The 17417-nt window shown below is 41.2% G+C and overlaps 1 protein-coding gene across 3 annotated transcripts; it reads right to left on the reverse strand.

Annotated features, from left to right (window-relative positions):
* Positions 1-367: 367 nt before the first annotated feature.
* scml2 (Scm polycomb group protein like 2) lies at positions 368-17182 on the reverse strand. Of its 3 annotated transcripts, none has more exons than XM_057013011.1 (14): positions 17030-17182; positions 14150-14235; positions 13891-13956; positions 13465-13535; positions 13117-13351; positions 12671-12759; positions 12190-12433; positions 4116-4432; positions 3755-3884; positions 3437-3643; positions 2811-2984; positions 2447-2659; positions 1930-2081; positions 368-1645 (listed from the first exon to the last, which is right to left on the reverse strand). In XM_057013011.1, the coding sequence occupies exons 2-14, from the start codon at positions 14169-14171 to the stop codon at positions 1520-1522; spliced, it is 2046 nt and encodes a 681-aa protein (XP_056868991.1). In that variant the 5' UTR covers positions 14172-14235; positions 17030-17182; the 3' UTR covers positions 368-1519. The 3 variants fall into 3 exon arrangements, with proteins under 3 accessions (XP_056868991.1, XP_056869001.1, XP_056868983.1); XM_057013021.1 differs by having other exon boundaries at positions 2447-2656; positions 17026-17176; XM_057013003.1 differs by having other exon boundaries at positions 17026-17176.
* Positions 17183-17417: the final 235 nt, after the last annotated feature.

Raw genomic sequence — 17417 nt, forward strand, 5'->3', positions numbered from 1 at the left:
AAACAATTACTCCATTTTGACTTTCTTTAAGTAAGACATCCATGATCCTTTGACCTTTAACCTCAGACCCCAAAGGCACATACTAACAAGCACACTTAGAACTGATCCAAACTAAGAGAACACCGATATGTTAATTTGTGCTAATTTCTTTTCCATCTTGCATTTTTTCCCATCTATTTTCACTTCCGCTGCCAACTAAGAGTTTATTGCTGTACACCCTGAACCGACGGCCAAAACACCTTGGAAAAGACCCCCGATGGCATGTAAGCAAGAAAGAACTGTAACTCTACACAAAATCCTAATCCATCACTTCATTTTGGCCTGTTCCAAATCAAAATTTTAGCACTGGAATAGAAAAAGTTGAAAGTCGGTGGATAAACATTTAATTGTGCAAATGTATACTAAACATATTTAACAAACTTTTTTATTGAACGTACAGTAAAAACATATATACACATATGTGAAATGCTGCTGAGTAGTTGATGACAAAGGCATTAAAAAATACTCATAGGTGGTTACCGTGCAGTCCCTCTATAACGAACACAAAACAATGATGTAAAATATCTTCAACAAAACAAACCCCGACCTAAAACCTGAGGTTCACATTAAAGCAACATGAATTCAAGTATCAACTTGTTACCACTACAGGAGAGCAACAGTGTGAAACGCAGGTAGGACACAAATAGTTTGGTCTGCGAAAACGGTTCTGAAATGTTCAGAAAAACCTATATTTCCACCATCCAATAAATACTAAGACCTGAATTATCACCTGGACACAACATCATCCTGCAGGTAGTTAATTGATGATCCACGCAAAGATAAGTTCAGGCAGAAATTAATCTGATTACAAATACGCTGATTATAGGTTGGTTGGTACACTTTGAGGAAGTACAAAATGATATTTAAAAAGAACAACTTTTTGTCTGACTTTATACAAAAGGGTTTCTCATGAATTGTTCTCCCAGGAGCACTTGAACAAAAGAAGTAAACAGCTTTGACATTGGGGCTTATCTGTGTTTAAATGTCAGTATTTCCTCTCAACACACCTACATGTATGTAACATATGCGAGGTGCAAAGCACAGTACAAACCTGTAGGGAAGTCAGAGCCCAGGCTGAACCCACTCACGTTAGATGTCCTCTAACACAGAAAACACAAAAGACTTCAGAAACCGGTTTTCTACATTTAGAGTCTGCCCTGCCCTACATTTATACCAGCCCCACGCTGCCAGGGTTAATAAGAACCCCTCTGCTGAAAAAAAACACTTAGGTAGGGGTCCCTCAAGTACGGTACGAGGTGGCTCCTTCCACACATTTGAAAGAAACTCTTCCACATGTCCGAGAAAGAGACGCGACCACCACTCTTTCACGAACTTTATTGCATCGCGAGGCGATCGCCACCAGTACCTGAACTAGCCAACTGCAGAGCATCCCTCCGGAAACATCTACTCCAGAGATGAAATGGAGAGTAAGAGATGTGGCTGCCAGCGAGGAGAAGGGGAGGAAGAACGTCTCCCTCCTTTATTGTTTGGTCTGTTTCAGTTTCTCAATGTGATGACAGAGTTTGAGTGCTGGCCCCAGCTTGAGTCCCATGTACTTCATGATGATGTCACTGCGCAGCAGCATCAGTGCTTTGCCGTCAATCTCCTGAGGAGAAAGAAAGTGGGCGCGCCACGTAAAATATGAGAATACGACAGGCATTTCCTCTCAGAACAATTCAATCAGCGGCTAATCGCTGGAGACAGGGAGCTGAGGGAGGTTGTTGTTAAAGAATCGTTAAAGTTAATCTGATATAAATCTTGCTCATAATTCCACATCTATCAAGCATTTGCCATCACTGAAGTACCAACCCAGTTCCTCTACATTGGACAAGAGATTTTAGCATCTTTTCCATGCGTTCACGTGTAATCATTACGCCCAATAGTACTTACATGCTTCCTGAAGAGATCAATGTGTGGGCCCAGTGTCTGTGGATCAGCCTCCTGAACAAACCGGATGACGTCATCAACTGACCAGGAGGAGGCATCATTCGCCGAAGTGTCTTTGTCTTGTTTTAAATGGTCGGGGCCAGTTGTTGAACTGGCTGCTCGGAATAAAGGTGGAAGAGGACAGAGAAGCAGTGAAACAATGGCTTTGTTTCCCGTCCATGGGCAACGGGTCGTTGCTAGCATCAACAGACACCACACAAGAATATTAGAATTCAGTGACTCGGGGTATGTGTGTGTGTGTGTGTGTGTGTGTGCGTGTGTTCTCATACAGGGTACATGGTGAGGATCAGAATGTGAATTTCATCTGCAAAATGAGGACATTCTGTCAAGTCTCATTTTGTAGCTCTTTTTGAAGGTTTTAGGATTAAGGTAAGAATGTTGCTTTAGTTAAGGTTAGAATTAGGGTTAGGTTTAAGGTTAGAATTAGCGATTTAGTCGTGGAGGCCAGTGGTGGCCCTACCTTCCACTCGTCTATGTGCTGACACTGGGCCGAGCTCAGTGGGGTTGGAGCTGACACGTCGCAGAGGTGGTGGCGTGTGTGTCTGACCCGGATAATACGGCCGCTCCTTCTTTGCGGCTCTGTAGTCTGATGAGGCGTGAATGGCGCCACCAGCAGGATCCTTTGTAGAATTGTCATTGGACACCCCGTTTTCATTGTGAGACAGTGGTTCTGCTTCATGAGAAAAATAATATACACATATATATGTTTATAAAGTCATCTATATGTGTGGTTATATATACACACATGCATTATTGTGCATGGTATAGAATTTCAATTAAAGCTTTATGGTTATGCTTTTACTTCCTCCACATATTCTGCCCACCTGACTTTGTCCTGTTGTAAAAGCGCACATTATTGTTAAAGGGGCTGAAAGGCTGCGAGCTGAAAAGACAGTCACTTTCCAGATACTGGCACATGTTTTCCAAGAACCGTAGCACAGAGGATGTACTGGAGGCGGTGGGTAGCTTCACGTAGCGGATGCCATGTTCTGATCGCACTGCACAGCACAAGAAAACACACACTTATGTTTAATGCATTCATAGATGGGCAGGGAAAGAGTAGCAGATGGCTCAGGGTTAGCACCCTCCCCTTAATAAGCACAAACATAATTTTTTCAACCCATCTCACAATGCACCTCCCACCCAAGCCAAGCTTGCCCACACACACAAAATCATACCCCATCCACAGCTTTCAAAATCTAAATTCCCAAGGGAGAAACAATCCCAGCATCCCAAACCAGGTTAGATGCACTTGTCATCTCTGATTACAGACATCACCTGATGCCATAGACTGTCTATTATTTCACTCATCTCTACTCTGACCCAACGGAGTGTCTCTGAACACCTTTTGATTTGACTGATTTCCTATAAAAGGTTTAATAAGGACAGTTTAAAAGAACAGTTTTGGAGAAATCCTTAATGGAGACTTGGGGGCTACCCTTTTCTTTACCTCGGATAACTTCTCCTCCTGTGTGTGACTGGCTTTGCAGGAATGACAGCAGCACAGAAGGCTGGTATGTGCAGTCCACACAGGCCTGAACCGCCTGCTGGAGGACTGCATTAACGGGAGCTGGACCAAAGTGGTCAGGAAGCTGCTGGACCAGTTTCCGGTCAAGATGTGGGCCATAGGCTCCATGCTTGTTCACATACACGCAAACTGGGAAGACAAAAATTTAAAGATTAACCAGCGGGAATCTTTAATAAACCTAATGGGAATAACAACACAGTTAATCGTCATAGTTGATGCGTGTATTCACTGTATTCACACCTGTGCAAACTACATTTGAGCCGTTTCCATGGTTGTTCTCAGTAGAGATGTGACTGGTGCTCAATCGGGTGTCTGGTGGTGGTGTTGGAACTGATGATGCCCCATGGGATTGGACCACTCGAGGCTTCTTCTGCAGTTAAAAATAAGCAGACACTCTCATTAACTCCATAACAAATGCAGTTAATAAATGATTTATTAAAGGTGACCTGAAGCAGATGCCGCAGCTTCTCATATGTTAATTGTGCTCCACATCAAGCCTCGTTCCCTCAATACACGCAAACCTATTTCTGCTTATTACAGTTAATAAAAATGGGACTATTCCTGGATCTTGGAATGATAGCTCATAAAAGCTGTAACTCACCTTGTTTTTGGGCTTGGGCCCTCTCTTCTTGTGTGGTCTTGGTGCCAACTGACCCTCAAAGGCAGTTCTTGCAGGACTGAGTGAGGTTCCGTTTACTGCTGCCGCCGCTGCAGCCTCGGCTGCTGCCTTCAACAGAGCAATAGTCTGCGACTTTGGACGACGGCCTCGGACACCCTTCCGCACCGGTAGGGGCGGTAAGGGGTTTGGCAGTCGGTAGGACGTCTGCATGGATGAGGAAGAGTGGGCAGAGGAACGACGTGTGCTGAAGGAGGATGAGGTGGAAGACACAGGAGCAAGGAGAGCACCAGGGAGGGTAACTGTGGATGGAGGAAATAGGACATTTGTACTGGAACTATGACATATCATTTGCAAACCAAAGGTTTTGTGTGGATAAAGCAACAATTCAAAAATATTTGATGACATATTTGCATATGCAAAAGCGTGTGCAGGTGAAAATAAAAGCGTATTGTTGAGAAATCTTACTAAAGTCAATAAGGTTTGCATTTAGAGCACATTTATAGTGGCAGGTCCTTTGTACAAAGCCCCTAACACTCCTCAAATGTGTCAAAAGTCACATCTTTGAGACGACCTGTCCACTAGATGATTTCCCAAATGACATCTAAAATATTGATTATAGTGAAGCAATAACATTTTATCTTAAATAATATGAGCATAAACAAATATAATATCAAAATATTGAATGTGTTTTCAAATTTAGAGAAGTTGGTGTTTGCAAGCTAAGACAGATATTACCCATACTCCATGAAAATGGTGGTGGAACACTCTTAACATAATGCTCCATGTTCATGTCAAGTTAAAACCAGTTGGTGCATGCGGCACATGTCGACTCCTGCTGAAGAACATGCTCCATTTTTTTATTTTTAGCTCAGGATAGCTAGCAGGTGGTCAAACAGAAATACAATAAAAGGCAATAGCTGGCATGTCAGCAGAGCAAAACAACACAATAGGGCTCCTATTCAGTCTGGAGCATTGAATCAGACTTGATAACAAAATCATCGTATTGAACATGTGAAAGAAAGAAAACAAAAAAAAGAAAGTGAATGAAAGAGAGGCAAAAAAGAGAAAGATAACATCTCATATTTAAATACAAACTCATGGCTTACTGAAAGCAGCAACCTGAGGGAGCGTAAAGCTCTTCGGGGACCGAGGCTTTCATTAGAGCCACTTGACTGAGGCGATATGAAGAGAATGTGGAAGCCTTATGGTATTCTCTGAGGGGGCCCTGAAAGCTGTTTATTTAGAGGGCACATGAATGTGCCTCCAGAAAAGACCAGTATTTGGTTTCAGACATGGTCACACAAAGCACATTCTCAGAGGACCAAACCAGCTAGCATGGTGGCACACTTATTTCACACAGCTGTAAGCTCAACGAAGGCAGATTAAAGTTTGTTTGCGGGGCACCAATCAGTATCAGCGGCTTCTAATTCACCATAGGAAATAGAGTAGGGGGGCCGACTGTGATCTCCCACTGAAAATCTAATCCATTCATGTTATGTGATGGCACCAAGGCAACACGTACCGTTTTCCCCCTGGAGATTAGTGTCATTCCCCCCGTATACTGTTTCAAGATAACGTTTACTTTGGAGAACACCTCTGCATGTTTAACTGACACTTCAAAAAAACAGGCTGCTTATGAATGCATTTCATTCAATGCTTTCTGACGATGAGCGATCTGTTTTAACCAAAGACTTTAATTTTTCTCAAAGGTGTCTTAAGAATCGCAGGGTTTTTGACATATGTGGAAACTTTATGTAGTCAGACTTGTAAATCCTGCCAGTTTGGTTTGCAAGGATTTAATGACAGAGCCAGTGATGGAACCAGAAATGTTCATTGGAGTGGCCAGGAAGGGTTTTTAAACACAGTTTTCCAACAGTTTTGTTTTAATGACTGTCACATCCTTACATTGTTTTTGACAAATGCCACTTTTTCCTAATAAGAGGGCTGCACAGGGGCTGTTACAATCGGCATGGTTTTGGATGGGAGGAAATAGCAGTAATGTAACCAGAATACGGCTTAGAACATTCTCAATATGAGCAAACACCACCCTGGAGGCCTAGATGAACTTTTATTCAAAATAAAATGCATAAGAACACATTTTTACTTGACGCAGAACATCAATTAAGGGGATGAAGAGGTGCATTCATTTTCAGTACTGTCTGATTCAACCAAGTCAAACAATTAAAAAATCATCACAATTAAAAGCTGTAAGACAACTGATCACAACCCTTCTAAATCATTAGAAAGGTTTAGCTGCTTAAACACTGGTCTCCTGATCTGTACCACCCACTGCATTCCTGGCCTATCTTTGTGGTTCATGTGTCTATTTGTTCATGAATGATTTTCTATTTAATAAAAAAAAAATCAGAAAGTCTCTTCTTGCTTTCAGCCATCCAGGTCTGCTCTCATTGCCTTTAATAATTAGTGTTAAAGATGGTGGAGTGAAGTTATTCACCAGTAGAATAAGAGCTCCACTATCACTGATACATCAGCTTTTATACCAAATGGAGTGCTGTGATGCCCTTTTATCAGTTAAAATTTAAATATGTGCTTTAAATAAAAGTAACATAGAGATTTTTGTTCAAGGAACGGACATATTAGTCTCTTTTACCAGTAAAAGGCCTGACAATTCTGAAATAATTGAAATTTAAAAAAATATATATTGTGTCTATTACTGTATTTAAACAATGTGTAGTTTTTTAAACTGTTAAGATGCAAATCAAGAAAATTACAAACTTGAGTAGAGCATGTCTAGCAAGCAAAACAGAGACATATGGTTCTGATCATGACTATAGTTCTTACCGACCTGCTGGCATAAGCCACAGCCCGAGGAGACATGTGCACATGCAATCGTGTGTGTGTGTGTATGTATGTATGTGTGTGCACGCACATGCACTCATGAGAACCAGGTCGCTGAGAAGTGTGTCTCTGTTGTCTGGGACGTGGGGGGAGGGCCTGCTTGGAGTTGCCTCTCATCTAATTACAACTCCCCCCAAAAGGCACCTCCTCCTTAGAGCAAACAGTCCATTCAACCACACACACACACACACGCACACACACACACACAAGGCTGTATGAAAGTTATAAAGTGTAGCTTCAGGTGTGTGTAAGCGCACTTTTGTGCATGTATGGGTGTGTGTATGAGAGAAATGTTTTGAAAGTGGAAGTCACTTAAACAGTAAGAGTATAAACTTAACACACAAGGCACAATGAGTATCGGTCTTAGGGAAACTTTAAAAAAAAACTACACACTCCTATAAATACTACATATACCTATGTATACATAAATGTTGAAAACTTAAAAGTATTTTAAATCAGTGCAGTGGAAAATCTTACTGAGCCTGCAGCAAAGTAATTATTTATGAGGGCCACACAAAAAAAGGCACGTGATCAAAAACACATGGACGTGCATGCAAAGAATACTGTCAACTACACAAACATCTTTCAGCCAGCCTCCGCTCTCTTAAAGCAAGCCAAGAAAAGTCCAAATGTCTTCAAGCCAAACAAAGAAAAATGTGCGAAAAAGGATCTTAAATCTTTTCTCCAGAGCAGGAAGCTGCTGCACGTATGAGCAAATTTAACTCTGACTTCCCATTTTTAATATTTTACCCCCCACCCAAAAAAGGTAACGTTAAAAAAATGCAGTTCTGTAACTTGGATTTCCGGATTTTTAAACTATCAAACTATTTCAGCTTGTGTAGTGTTTCACTTCAAGTGGCACAAACACCAACACGGAGTAAAACGCTACCATTAAAACTTTACCCAATAGAGAACAACCTAAAAAAACGACACCCCCCACCTCCTCCCAAACACTTTCATTTACCGTAAGAATAGCAGACTCACCAGTAAACCATCTGCTGGTGCTACAGCCAGAACTGGAGCTGTGGCTCTCTGCAGTGGTGGAGGAAGTGGTGGTAGTGGGACTGATATATCCGTAACAATGTTGTCACTGTCGGCAGCTGCTTCCTGGTTCTCTCTAAGAAAGTCAGTCTGGCCTGATGGGTTCTCTTCTCTCTTCCTTGTTTTCTGAACTTTCTGGATTTTTAGCCTCCTTGTCTACAACTTAATTGTCTCCCATCAGCTGCTTTCGTCTTTTTTACTCCCTGGCAGTCGCCCACAACAAAGCCCACACTGCTGCTGAAGCCCCTGCACGGTTTCCCCTCCCGATGAATGAGGAGGAGGAGGCTTACGGGGGCTAGGGGGGAGGATTTGCATAAGTGCTAAGGAGGGGTAAAGTGGGGAGAAAGGAGAGAGGGAGGGTGGGATGGGGAGGGGAGTTGAGCCTTTTATTCATGTTATCTGTAGGCTATATGGACAGACTACATCGGTCACCTGCTTTAGCGTGAGCTTGTGAGCCTGTGGGGGAGGGAGAGCGGGAGAGAGGGGTTAACGGTGGAGCTCCAGGAGCGGATGGGGGATGGAGAGAAGGGCAGGAGGGGGTAAAAGGTTAAAGTGGATCTGAGGTGTCTTGATTGAAAAAGGGGCCGACTCCTGAAGTCGGTGCACACAGAAGCAAAGCTTTCTCTCCACACACAACCTCTCAGGACCCAGAGGGAGGCGTCACCTCTGTGTAACCCTAAACCATTCAGGCAGTCCCCGATGAAAGACGGCCGAGTCCAGCGTCAGGAAACTTTGACATGGCCCGATATCACCCCTGGCTCTGCAACAATGCGGGCCGCAGTCAGAGGAAGCCTGCATGGGAAAAGTCCCTTCAGGGTGAAATGTCTTAATCTGCTTCTGAATGGACAACATGCAGAGCCAATGTTGTTCATGAAAGAAAAAGCCTATCTAAGGATATTAGATTATGGTTTTAAGAATCGTAGCATGTGCAGTCCGTCTTTATTATTGCCAATACGCTTCCTTTGAATGAGATTAATTGGCAGTATAAAGTGCAAATTGCGTTCATGATGTTTAAAATAAAGGAAATTCACTGATAAAATAGAAATGTTGAGTATTACTTTAATGACAGTAAAGTGTCTGGCATATTCTGGTCATTTGTAAAAACATTTTGAAAATTAGATAGAGGTCTAATTCTTTTCGCACGCTTCGACATGAAATAACAAACATGCTAGAGTTAAAATGCTACAGTGACCTGATTTAATGCTAAAATAAAGATGCAGTTTTGCGTGGTGAATGTAGTTAGTTAATTATAACACAAAGTCCTGGCATAGCGTCTTGTAAAAATAGGTAGCTGGGTCAAAACAGGACAGTTTAAATTAGAAATTCCAAATGTATAAATAATTAGAGTGTCTGGCATTCCTTTATCGCACATATAAAACTAATTAACAGCTCATTAACACTTCAGCCGAGCTCTACTGTTCACCTATAAATATGCAGGGGCTGTCTGGAGGATTCTATTCTCCGCCTTCTCTCAATTACAAGGTTTTGTTGAGAAAAATATAAATATGGATAGAGAGGGCGCTTTATTACTATGGCACAAAAAATCCTGTCCAGAAAATGTGTTTATGTGATGCAAATCTGCTTCGGTATGCACACATTTTCCTTTTGCATTATTTTTTCAGCTATTTAAAAAAATATATATATAAAGTAACTTGTTTGTGAAAATTTTTAGTACCTGTGAGCAACCCACGGAATAAGAATGATTACAGGAACCCTCTTCTGTGATGTTAGATTATATTAATAAATTAGGTTTTTATATAACTTGAACACAATAACCACTGAATGTAGGACTAAACAAGATCTGTGATGTCAATATTTATAAATCATACTTTATAAAGACTTTAATAGTAAGTTAATTGCTAAGCCAACTTTATTTGTAACACCTCCTTTCAAGTCAAGACTCACAACTTGACTAAGCTCCAACTGGGTGTTAATGATGAAGAGACACAATTAAATATTAGATAAAAAGATATTAAATCTAGCTGCTGGTGAAGGACACGGATGAAGGTGTCACATGGCTGGCCAGTGTTTAAGCCAGTGTTTCGTCAGATCAGCCTGGCTTATGTACACATAAACAAGCTGCAGGCCACTAACTCGACTGCTGCAATCCATCAACAAAGAGGGAAAATCCAAGAAAACACACACACACACACAACACACAAGCGTTACAGTAGCCAAGACGTCTGTAAGTCTGGGTTAAAAGCCAGACGCTTTCTGATGGAGCCCGGATCATTTCAGCCAACATGAGGAGTGACATGAAAAAAACTGATGCAATTTCTTTAGTCGCAAAACTTTAAAAAACATCTTTAGTCAAAAAACAGCCTTTAAGGGTGACAAATGTCTACAGAAACTGAGCAGCTAATCTCTAATAATGTGAAAATCACACAGCGGTAGTTCCGCAAGAGCTCAGAGTAATTAGCTGGTAATTACACCCTGACTGATAATTAGTAGTCTGAATTAAATTTCCTTTAATTTAATTAATTAACACTCTATTTCATAATTTTTTTCAAATGATAATCTGGATAATTGTTTTATCAATACAAACTGTATAATATATTAGGTCAGATGGCTTTATATATTGTAACCATAAATATTAATGTGTTATTTAGGCTTAATTGCAATAGAAAAGTTTTAAGCTAGCTGACATGTAAACACTCTTTAGGGGAGTGCAGTCAGGAATTACATAAAATCACATTTAAAAAAACTTTGTATATGTAAAGTAACATAAAATATATGTAAAATAACAGATAAATATATTGAAGATGGACCTTTGGGGAACTCTGCAGGAGGAAAGGAGAGCCTCTGCAGGAGGTCAGAGGAGGTCACAGAGACACAGACTGACTTGGTTCTCCAACAAAGCAAAGACTACCGTAAATTAGTCCGAAAAATATGTACAGTCAGAGGAGGTGACATTTTCTGATCTCGAGCAAAGCTGCTGCCTCTAAAGACACGACTGACGGCATGAATAGTGTTCAGAACAAACACAGGCCAGTGAAAACATCCATAGGTCAATGATATGGAAATGGGGCAGGACTCTAGAGAAGCCTTAAACCTCTCAATGGACATTTTTAAATAGAGTGTTGAATGGATGAAAATAAAATTTGATGCGTTTTGAAGAAATGTCGCATTCAAGGGTGTTTCTGCTTTTTTAAAGAATTGATCAGTAACTGCAGACCATGGTGTTTCCATTTCTTTGTCCCATCTACATTGGCATGAAAGCATAACCAAAAAGACAAATGACAAAAGTGAATAGCCAGTCACATCAGTCCTGAAAATTACTGTTAATAATTGATGACTTCAAGAATGATTCATGAGCAGTGCAAAAGCCTAATCAATAAATTAAAAGAAAAAACACTTAAAATTTTTATCAGATATGTCATGTAAAATACAAAAGCTTACCAGATGAATAGGAAAAAGAAAATTATTTTCTGCAGTTTAATCTGAAGCAGATAGAATTCTCTCACAATATGAAAGAAAGCTATTGCCTTTTTAAATACAAGTGTGCTTTATTACATATCTTAAGCGCTTTGTATCCGCAGGACTAATTATACCTCATAAACTAATCCAAATGGCCAACAAACTCTAAACAAACGGTCGAGTTATTTTGATTTAGGGATTGCAGGGATTCCGTTTGTGCTCTGCTTCCCTCTAGCGGTCACAAGTGGTAACACAACAGGTCGACAAAGCCTGTTACTCAAAACAATAACAAGAAAAGAAAAGAAATGGCAAATAATCTGATAAACGGATTTCATGTCCAATATTTGCTGCTGATCTATATTCGCTTTCAAATAACTCATGGCACAAGAAATATTTAGCCATTTGGGAACTGGTAAACTGGATATGTGTCCCCTGGATTTACTTAAATGGCCTAATGATCATTAAAAAAATAATTATTTGATTTTTAAACAAGGGAAAGGCAGGCAGTCAATGAGATAATCAATTATTGTTTTTGTCATAGAACTTTTCTGCAAAATGAACTTCTTCCACTTACAGAAAATAATATACAAGCAAATTTGCGGCTATTTATATTTATTGTTGACCTTTAAAATAAAGATTCATCCAATTGATTTTTATAATGTTATGGATACAGAATGTGACTGATCTGTTATCAGTAGTTATTAAAAAGCAAGCTAATGAGAGAGAAAAAGTGACTTACAGAAGTTTCCCGGTGGCTGTAAAGTGTGTTTGGTCAGAGTGCACCATCCCACGGGGAAGATGTCTCTGGAGTCGAAGGGACACCAGTAGTCGAAGGCGCCTCGCCAGCCATCAAACATGACGAAGATCTCCTGACCTCTGACCTCTCCCACTGTTGCAGGACAAATAAGGTAGGGGTTCTTCCTGTCCACAGCCTCCAGCTTCATACCAGGCTGGAAGTAGTTTTTAGTGGGACTGGGGGGTTCCTAATCATGACGAGATTTATCGTATGCTCAGTACTGATGTGGCTTACAAATCAACAACAACAATAATAATAATAACCTTTATTAGATATGGAGAACAGGGAGCCTTTCAAGTTTTTATGAAGACATGAGAAACCCTTGAGTTTTAGGTCACATTTAAATGCCAAAATTAATATTAGACATTAGCCTGGGCCTTTAGGGACATCCAGGGGTTTAGCAGCATGACTTAGGTGTGATTACCTTTTTAAAGGCAGAGGCGGGGGCCATCTCTGCCCCACTCAGGGTCCGCAGGAGGAACATGGGCCACGAAGACGCATTCATCCTGAAACCTGCACACAGACGAGTGGGAGACAAAAGTTCAGACATTTGGGACTGAAGACGCTGAAGATCAGGTGTGCATAAAAAGATGAGACAAGCAGAAGACTGACTTAGACTTTACTTTTCTAATTATTTTCATAAGAATGACAAAAATAACAAGTGAAATCACTTAAAGTAAGTAAAAACAACACATCAAATACTGCAGGCAGTATTTGATGTGTTGTTTTCCAGCAGCCTGGAGTTAAAAAATAACACTGAGTGAAAAAACTGGATTTAAAAGCAAATTCTTTGTTCGTGTTTTTAAAATGTGATCCTGGAGAAAAGCAGGTCAGGAGTGGAAACTCCTGCAAAGAGTTTGGGGCGCTGACCCAGCGGTGGCTGCAGCATGTCTCCGTTCCTCTCACAGGTCCCTATCGGCTGGATGTCGGACGAGTCGATCAGTCTCCAGAAGTCGTTGGTGTTGTCGCTGCCGTCCAGACGCAGGCGCAGGCGAATACCCATCATGCCCATCACCGTCGCAATGCAGACAGAGTTGGAGTTGCGGGGGTCGCGGGCTTCAAGTTTCATACCTGCTTTGAATTCATTGGAAGGGGGGACTCTGGACTGCGGGGGGAGGGGGAGGGCATGGAATACAGCAGAAATACGGAATATCTTCACACAGATCAACAACCATCAAGAAAATGAACACAGGATCTTAACAATATAGATCAAGCTACCTGTTTGAAGCACGTAGGCGACGCTGCAATAGAAGAAGTCTCTCTCAGGTAGTCTTCCCAGCTGAAAGGTTCTACCAACAATTCCAACAGAAAAGCAACACTGAATACTGAGAGGAAGGAACGGGGCAGCCACCACTGAGCCTAAATGACCAGTTATTAATCTGTCAGCACGTTCGTCTGCTTATATATTCACTCACTGTAGACTAGTTGTCACATTAGTCTCAGGTTTATGTAGCCTGCTCAACATTTATCTTCTTTTTGTTAAGCCAGGAGGAACACAGCAGCAGTTATTTACATGCAGTAATACAAGACTAACCCCAAAACCCACTGAGGCTCACTGGCTAATAAGTCAAAAAGATTTCATTCGGGGGGCTTATGAAAAGACTAACAAAGGAGGGGAAGTGGGGCGAGATCAGAGATACCAACCGTTGGATTTGTCGAGGGCAGAGCCTGCTGAGATGCTGCTCCGTCTTTCCTTCTCCTCTTTCTGATCTGGAATCAAAAGATGATTGAAACGCTCATCAGGGTTTGGGGGAGACTGAAGCGCAGGCTGTAATTACTGCGGCATAAAACATGGGTTTGAAGCAGTTCAAGGCAAAAAGGAAATTAATCTGACGCGCAGAAAAGAAAAAGTTTAATTAAATGAGGGAAAACATCAGTTTAAAGGTCGTGAGGGGGGGCTTACCTCTGTGTGGTGTTCGGCCCATGCTGAGGGGAAAGTGCTCTTGCAGAGGACACGGGGGCTTTTAGCGGCTTTTACCTACGCAGACACTGAAGAGGAGACACTGATTAAATCAAGGGAGGCACATCTTCAAATAAAAGGACACATTTAAGCGAGAATGCAGTTTAGAATCAACCTGTAACAGATTCCAACTCTGCTGGAGTGGAACATGCTAACAAAGTCCACCGACACCTGCTCGATTAGGCAATCTCTGCTGTTACTTCCATGGCACAGCAGCATTGTTTTAGTGAATTACTCATTTATAACAGACTTTAGTCTACAAGGAGTTTAGAAACCTGTGATAAATCACTCATAATATTTTGAGATTCTGACTATTGGCCTGTTTTAAATGCTGATTTTGTACTACTTAAACTGTCAAATTACCTAAAAACACAATTTACCTTTCTAGTTATTATTAATCATTATTGCAGATGACAGAACAAAGGTAGGTTCCATTTACAAACTCCTCACATTTCTGCAAAGTGTTTGTTGCTCAGACGAGTCAGCGCTCATATAATCTACAACAGTTAAGCACAAATCAACACCCTAAAACCTACTACCGCACTCTCTTAGGCAAAAATTCTGGATTCCAGTGTGCAGAGACCTGAGCAAAGTCCCACTCCATGTGAAGACAGCTGAGGGAAGACACAAAAAGAGCCAAATCTTCCAAAAATTAGGAACAGACTCCAAACACAATGAGGAAAATCTCCCGAAGGGGCCGTGTCTCCCATTCTGTTTTGTATCTGAAGCGTTCCTCTCCCTCCATCTGAAGATACCACTCCCCCCATCTCCACTCCCCCATCAGCAGCAAATCCCATTGAGCCAAAAGGAGCCATAAAGATTCCAAGCTGCCATAAAAAGCCATTAAGGATGTGGATGTGGGGGCTACATGAAAAGGAGCACGACTCTGCAGACGGGCTCACAGGTCTTCCTCCTGAGTCTTCCTCACTCAACAGGCTCAGAGGAAAAGTCCTGCAGACCAGGAACTACTTCATTTTTACTGCCTCAGGAGGTGATAAACGACCTCACACATGCCCTAAAGATTAAAGATTTAAAGATTAAGATTAAAGATTCAACACGTGCTGATATTTATATGTTGTTTCTGAAATTTTAAAGTAATGTCAGACATTCTTTGTTATTTTAAAACCAAAAAATAGAACTTTAGATGCCAACAGCAGATAGGCTAAGGAAATTCATGGTTAAAATATCAACAAAGCCCAAAACAATTTGCTATAATATCCATAGCAAATGTGACATTTTGTGCCACAAATCAAAGCAAACTGTTCATTTTTCATTTTCTCTGATCCTCATTTATTCATTTCAGACTCCAAACACGCTCAATTCAATGTGACATTTTGATGATTTTCCTCTTTTATCTGACATTAATGAGGATATCTTTGTTTTAAACTCTTAAAAATGTATTATTTCCAAAAACGTTAAAGAGGAAAATGACAATTACTGCACTGAGGTAATATTCAAAAGACAAATTTCCAGGGTTTGCACAGAAAACGGAAACAAATGACGCATCCAGTCAGCAATATAAATTTAAAAGAATAACTTGAAATTTAATTTTCAATTGAATTCCTTTGGACACTAAAGCCAAATTACAGAAACAATATTCTGTTCAGGAAGTAAAATAATAATAAGTAAAGCTAAAAACTAAATCTTACACACCTTTTCACTATTTTTTTTTCACTAGGTGCTGCTGTAGATTTCTGAATAATCAAATTTCATTTTTCAAATTGCAAAGCAGAATAAGTATTTATCTGCCATGTTTTGTCTGTGGATTTTATATATATATAATGTAGGGAAAATTCTGATGAAGGTGAAGATATTTCTCATAAGATTTTATAGATTAAAAAGTTTGACAATCCTATTTGAAGACTAATCATTTTATTGGGTTATTTTTGACTGACTCAAACCACATTAAAATCCAGGTCTGTGTCTGTCAGAATACATTAAATAAAGATATGAAACTAGTAAAACCTTAAAATAAAGGTTTCATGAGCTAACACTATTTTTGTAGAGATAAATTCCAAATTTCTTATTAAAGAAAATTGATGTGATTAACCTTCAATATAATGTAAAGATAAATTGAGGGTTTTGCTGGGGTGGGGGGGTTACTTGATTTTTGTCTTTTCCTCATTCGTCCCACGTTAATGTTTTAATCAAGAAACTGATCTGAAGCAGAAGATGTCTCCTCATCCTCTGACAACATGTGAGTCCAGATGAAGCCAGCCTGAGGACTCCGTGCGTCTCCTGGTGTTCTCAGGCTGGATCACATTACTGCTGAGAGCCGGAGGGGTGTGACTCGCTGCAGGGCGTCACCTCCACGATGGGAACTTAAGAAACGGTTTCAGGCCAGCAACTTCCATCACTAAACACCCCTCCCCTCCTCCCAGTGCACGCACAGTTGCAGCCCGGCTCCGTCCAGCTACTCTAACTATCCAGCAGAGTGTTTACAGCAGCTCAGGATACATTTCATGCAAAAAGACGTAACGAATTTTTGCTTTACGGTCACATTTTGTGGGCGGGACTGGTCGGTCTGAGGGCTCGGAACTGACGTGAGAGCTGCGGCCGCGGTCCTGCAGCAGAACTGAACCGACATAAACACTGCGTTAGCTGCGGCGGGAGGAGGTAAACAGGCGGCGAAGGCACATCTGCACGCTTGCATGTTCCTGCTGGAACGCTGGTGCGCACCATCTCTCCACCCGCACGGACGCCCCTGTAAATACGCACTGCTGTCTGCGCAGAGGCGCAGCCAATCCGGCCTCCTCCGAGCACACACACGCGCGAACCTTGTGTTCGGAGTGAGAGTAATTATGAGATATGAACCGTACCAACCGTCTGAAGAGGCTGTTTTGATGGAAGCGTCCTCACTATCTAGCAGATACATGCCGCCATATTCGCTGCAGCTCCGCGCATGTCCACAGCGCAGTGCTGTAATACACATTTTTCCACCGGAGGTTTTTCTCTCTCTCTCCCTCTCTCACACACACGGAGACACACGCACAGACACCACCAGGGTCAGAAATTATTATTTTCAGCCGTTTTATGAAGATAGATCTCGCCTTTCGTGCTGTGACGAAACTGCACACTGTGCCCGAACGAATTTTTTAAAAATTTTATTTGATTTCATTTGTTTTACATGGGGAGATTTAATTCCCCGCTTGTGGAGGGGATGTGAATGACAGATGACTGCAGAGGGTCAGATTTATGACCGGCTGCTAAT

This window comes from Takifugu flavidus, chromosome 2 (genome assembly GCF_003711565.1).
Source record: "Takifugu flavidus isolate HTHZ2018 chromosome 2, ASM371156v2, whole genome shotgun sequence".
NCBI lineage: Eukaryota > Metazoa > Chordata > Actinopteri > Tetraodontiformes > Tetraodontidae > Takifugu > Takifugu flavidus.

What these genes read in the sequence shown, in the direction of transcription:
- scml2 (XM_057013011.1), bottom strand. Translation starts at nt 14,171, where the DNA reads ATGGGCCGAACACCACACAGAG. An exon ending in CATGCTGCAGCCACCGCTGG is followed by an intron (nt 12,760 to 13,116) that starts GTCAGCGCCCCA and finishes GTCTGTGTGCAG; the next exon opens with GTTTCAGGATGAATGCGTCT. An exon ending in AGCACATAGACGAGTGGAAG is followed by an intron (nt 2,082 to 2,446) that starts GTAGGGCCACCA and finishes TATTCCGAGCAG; the next exon opens with CCAGTTCAACAACTGGCCCC.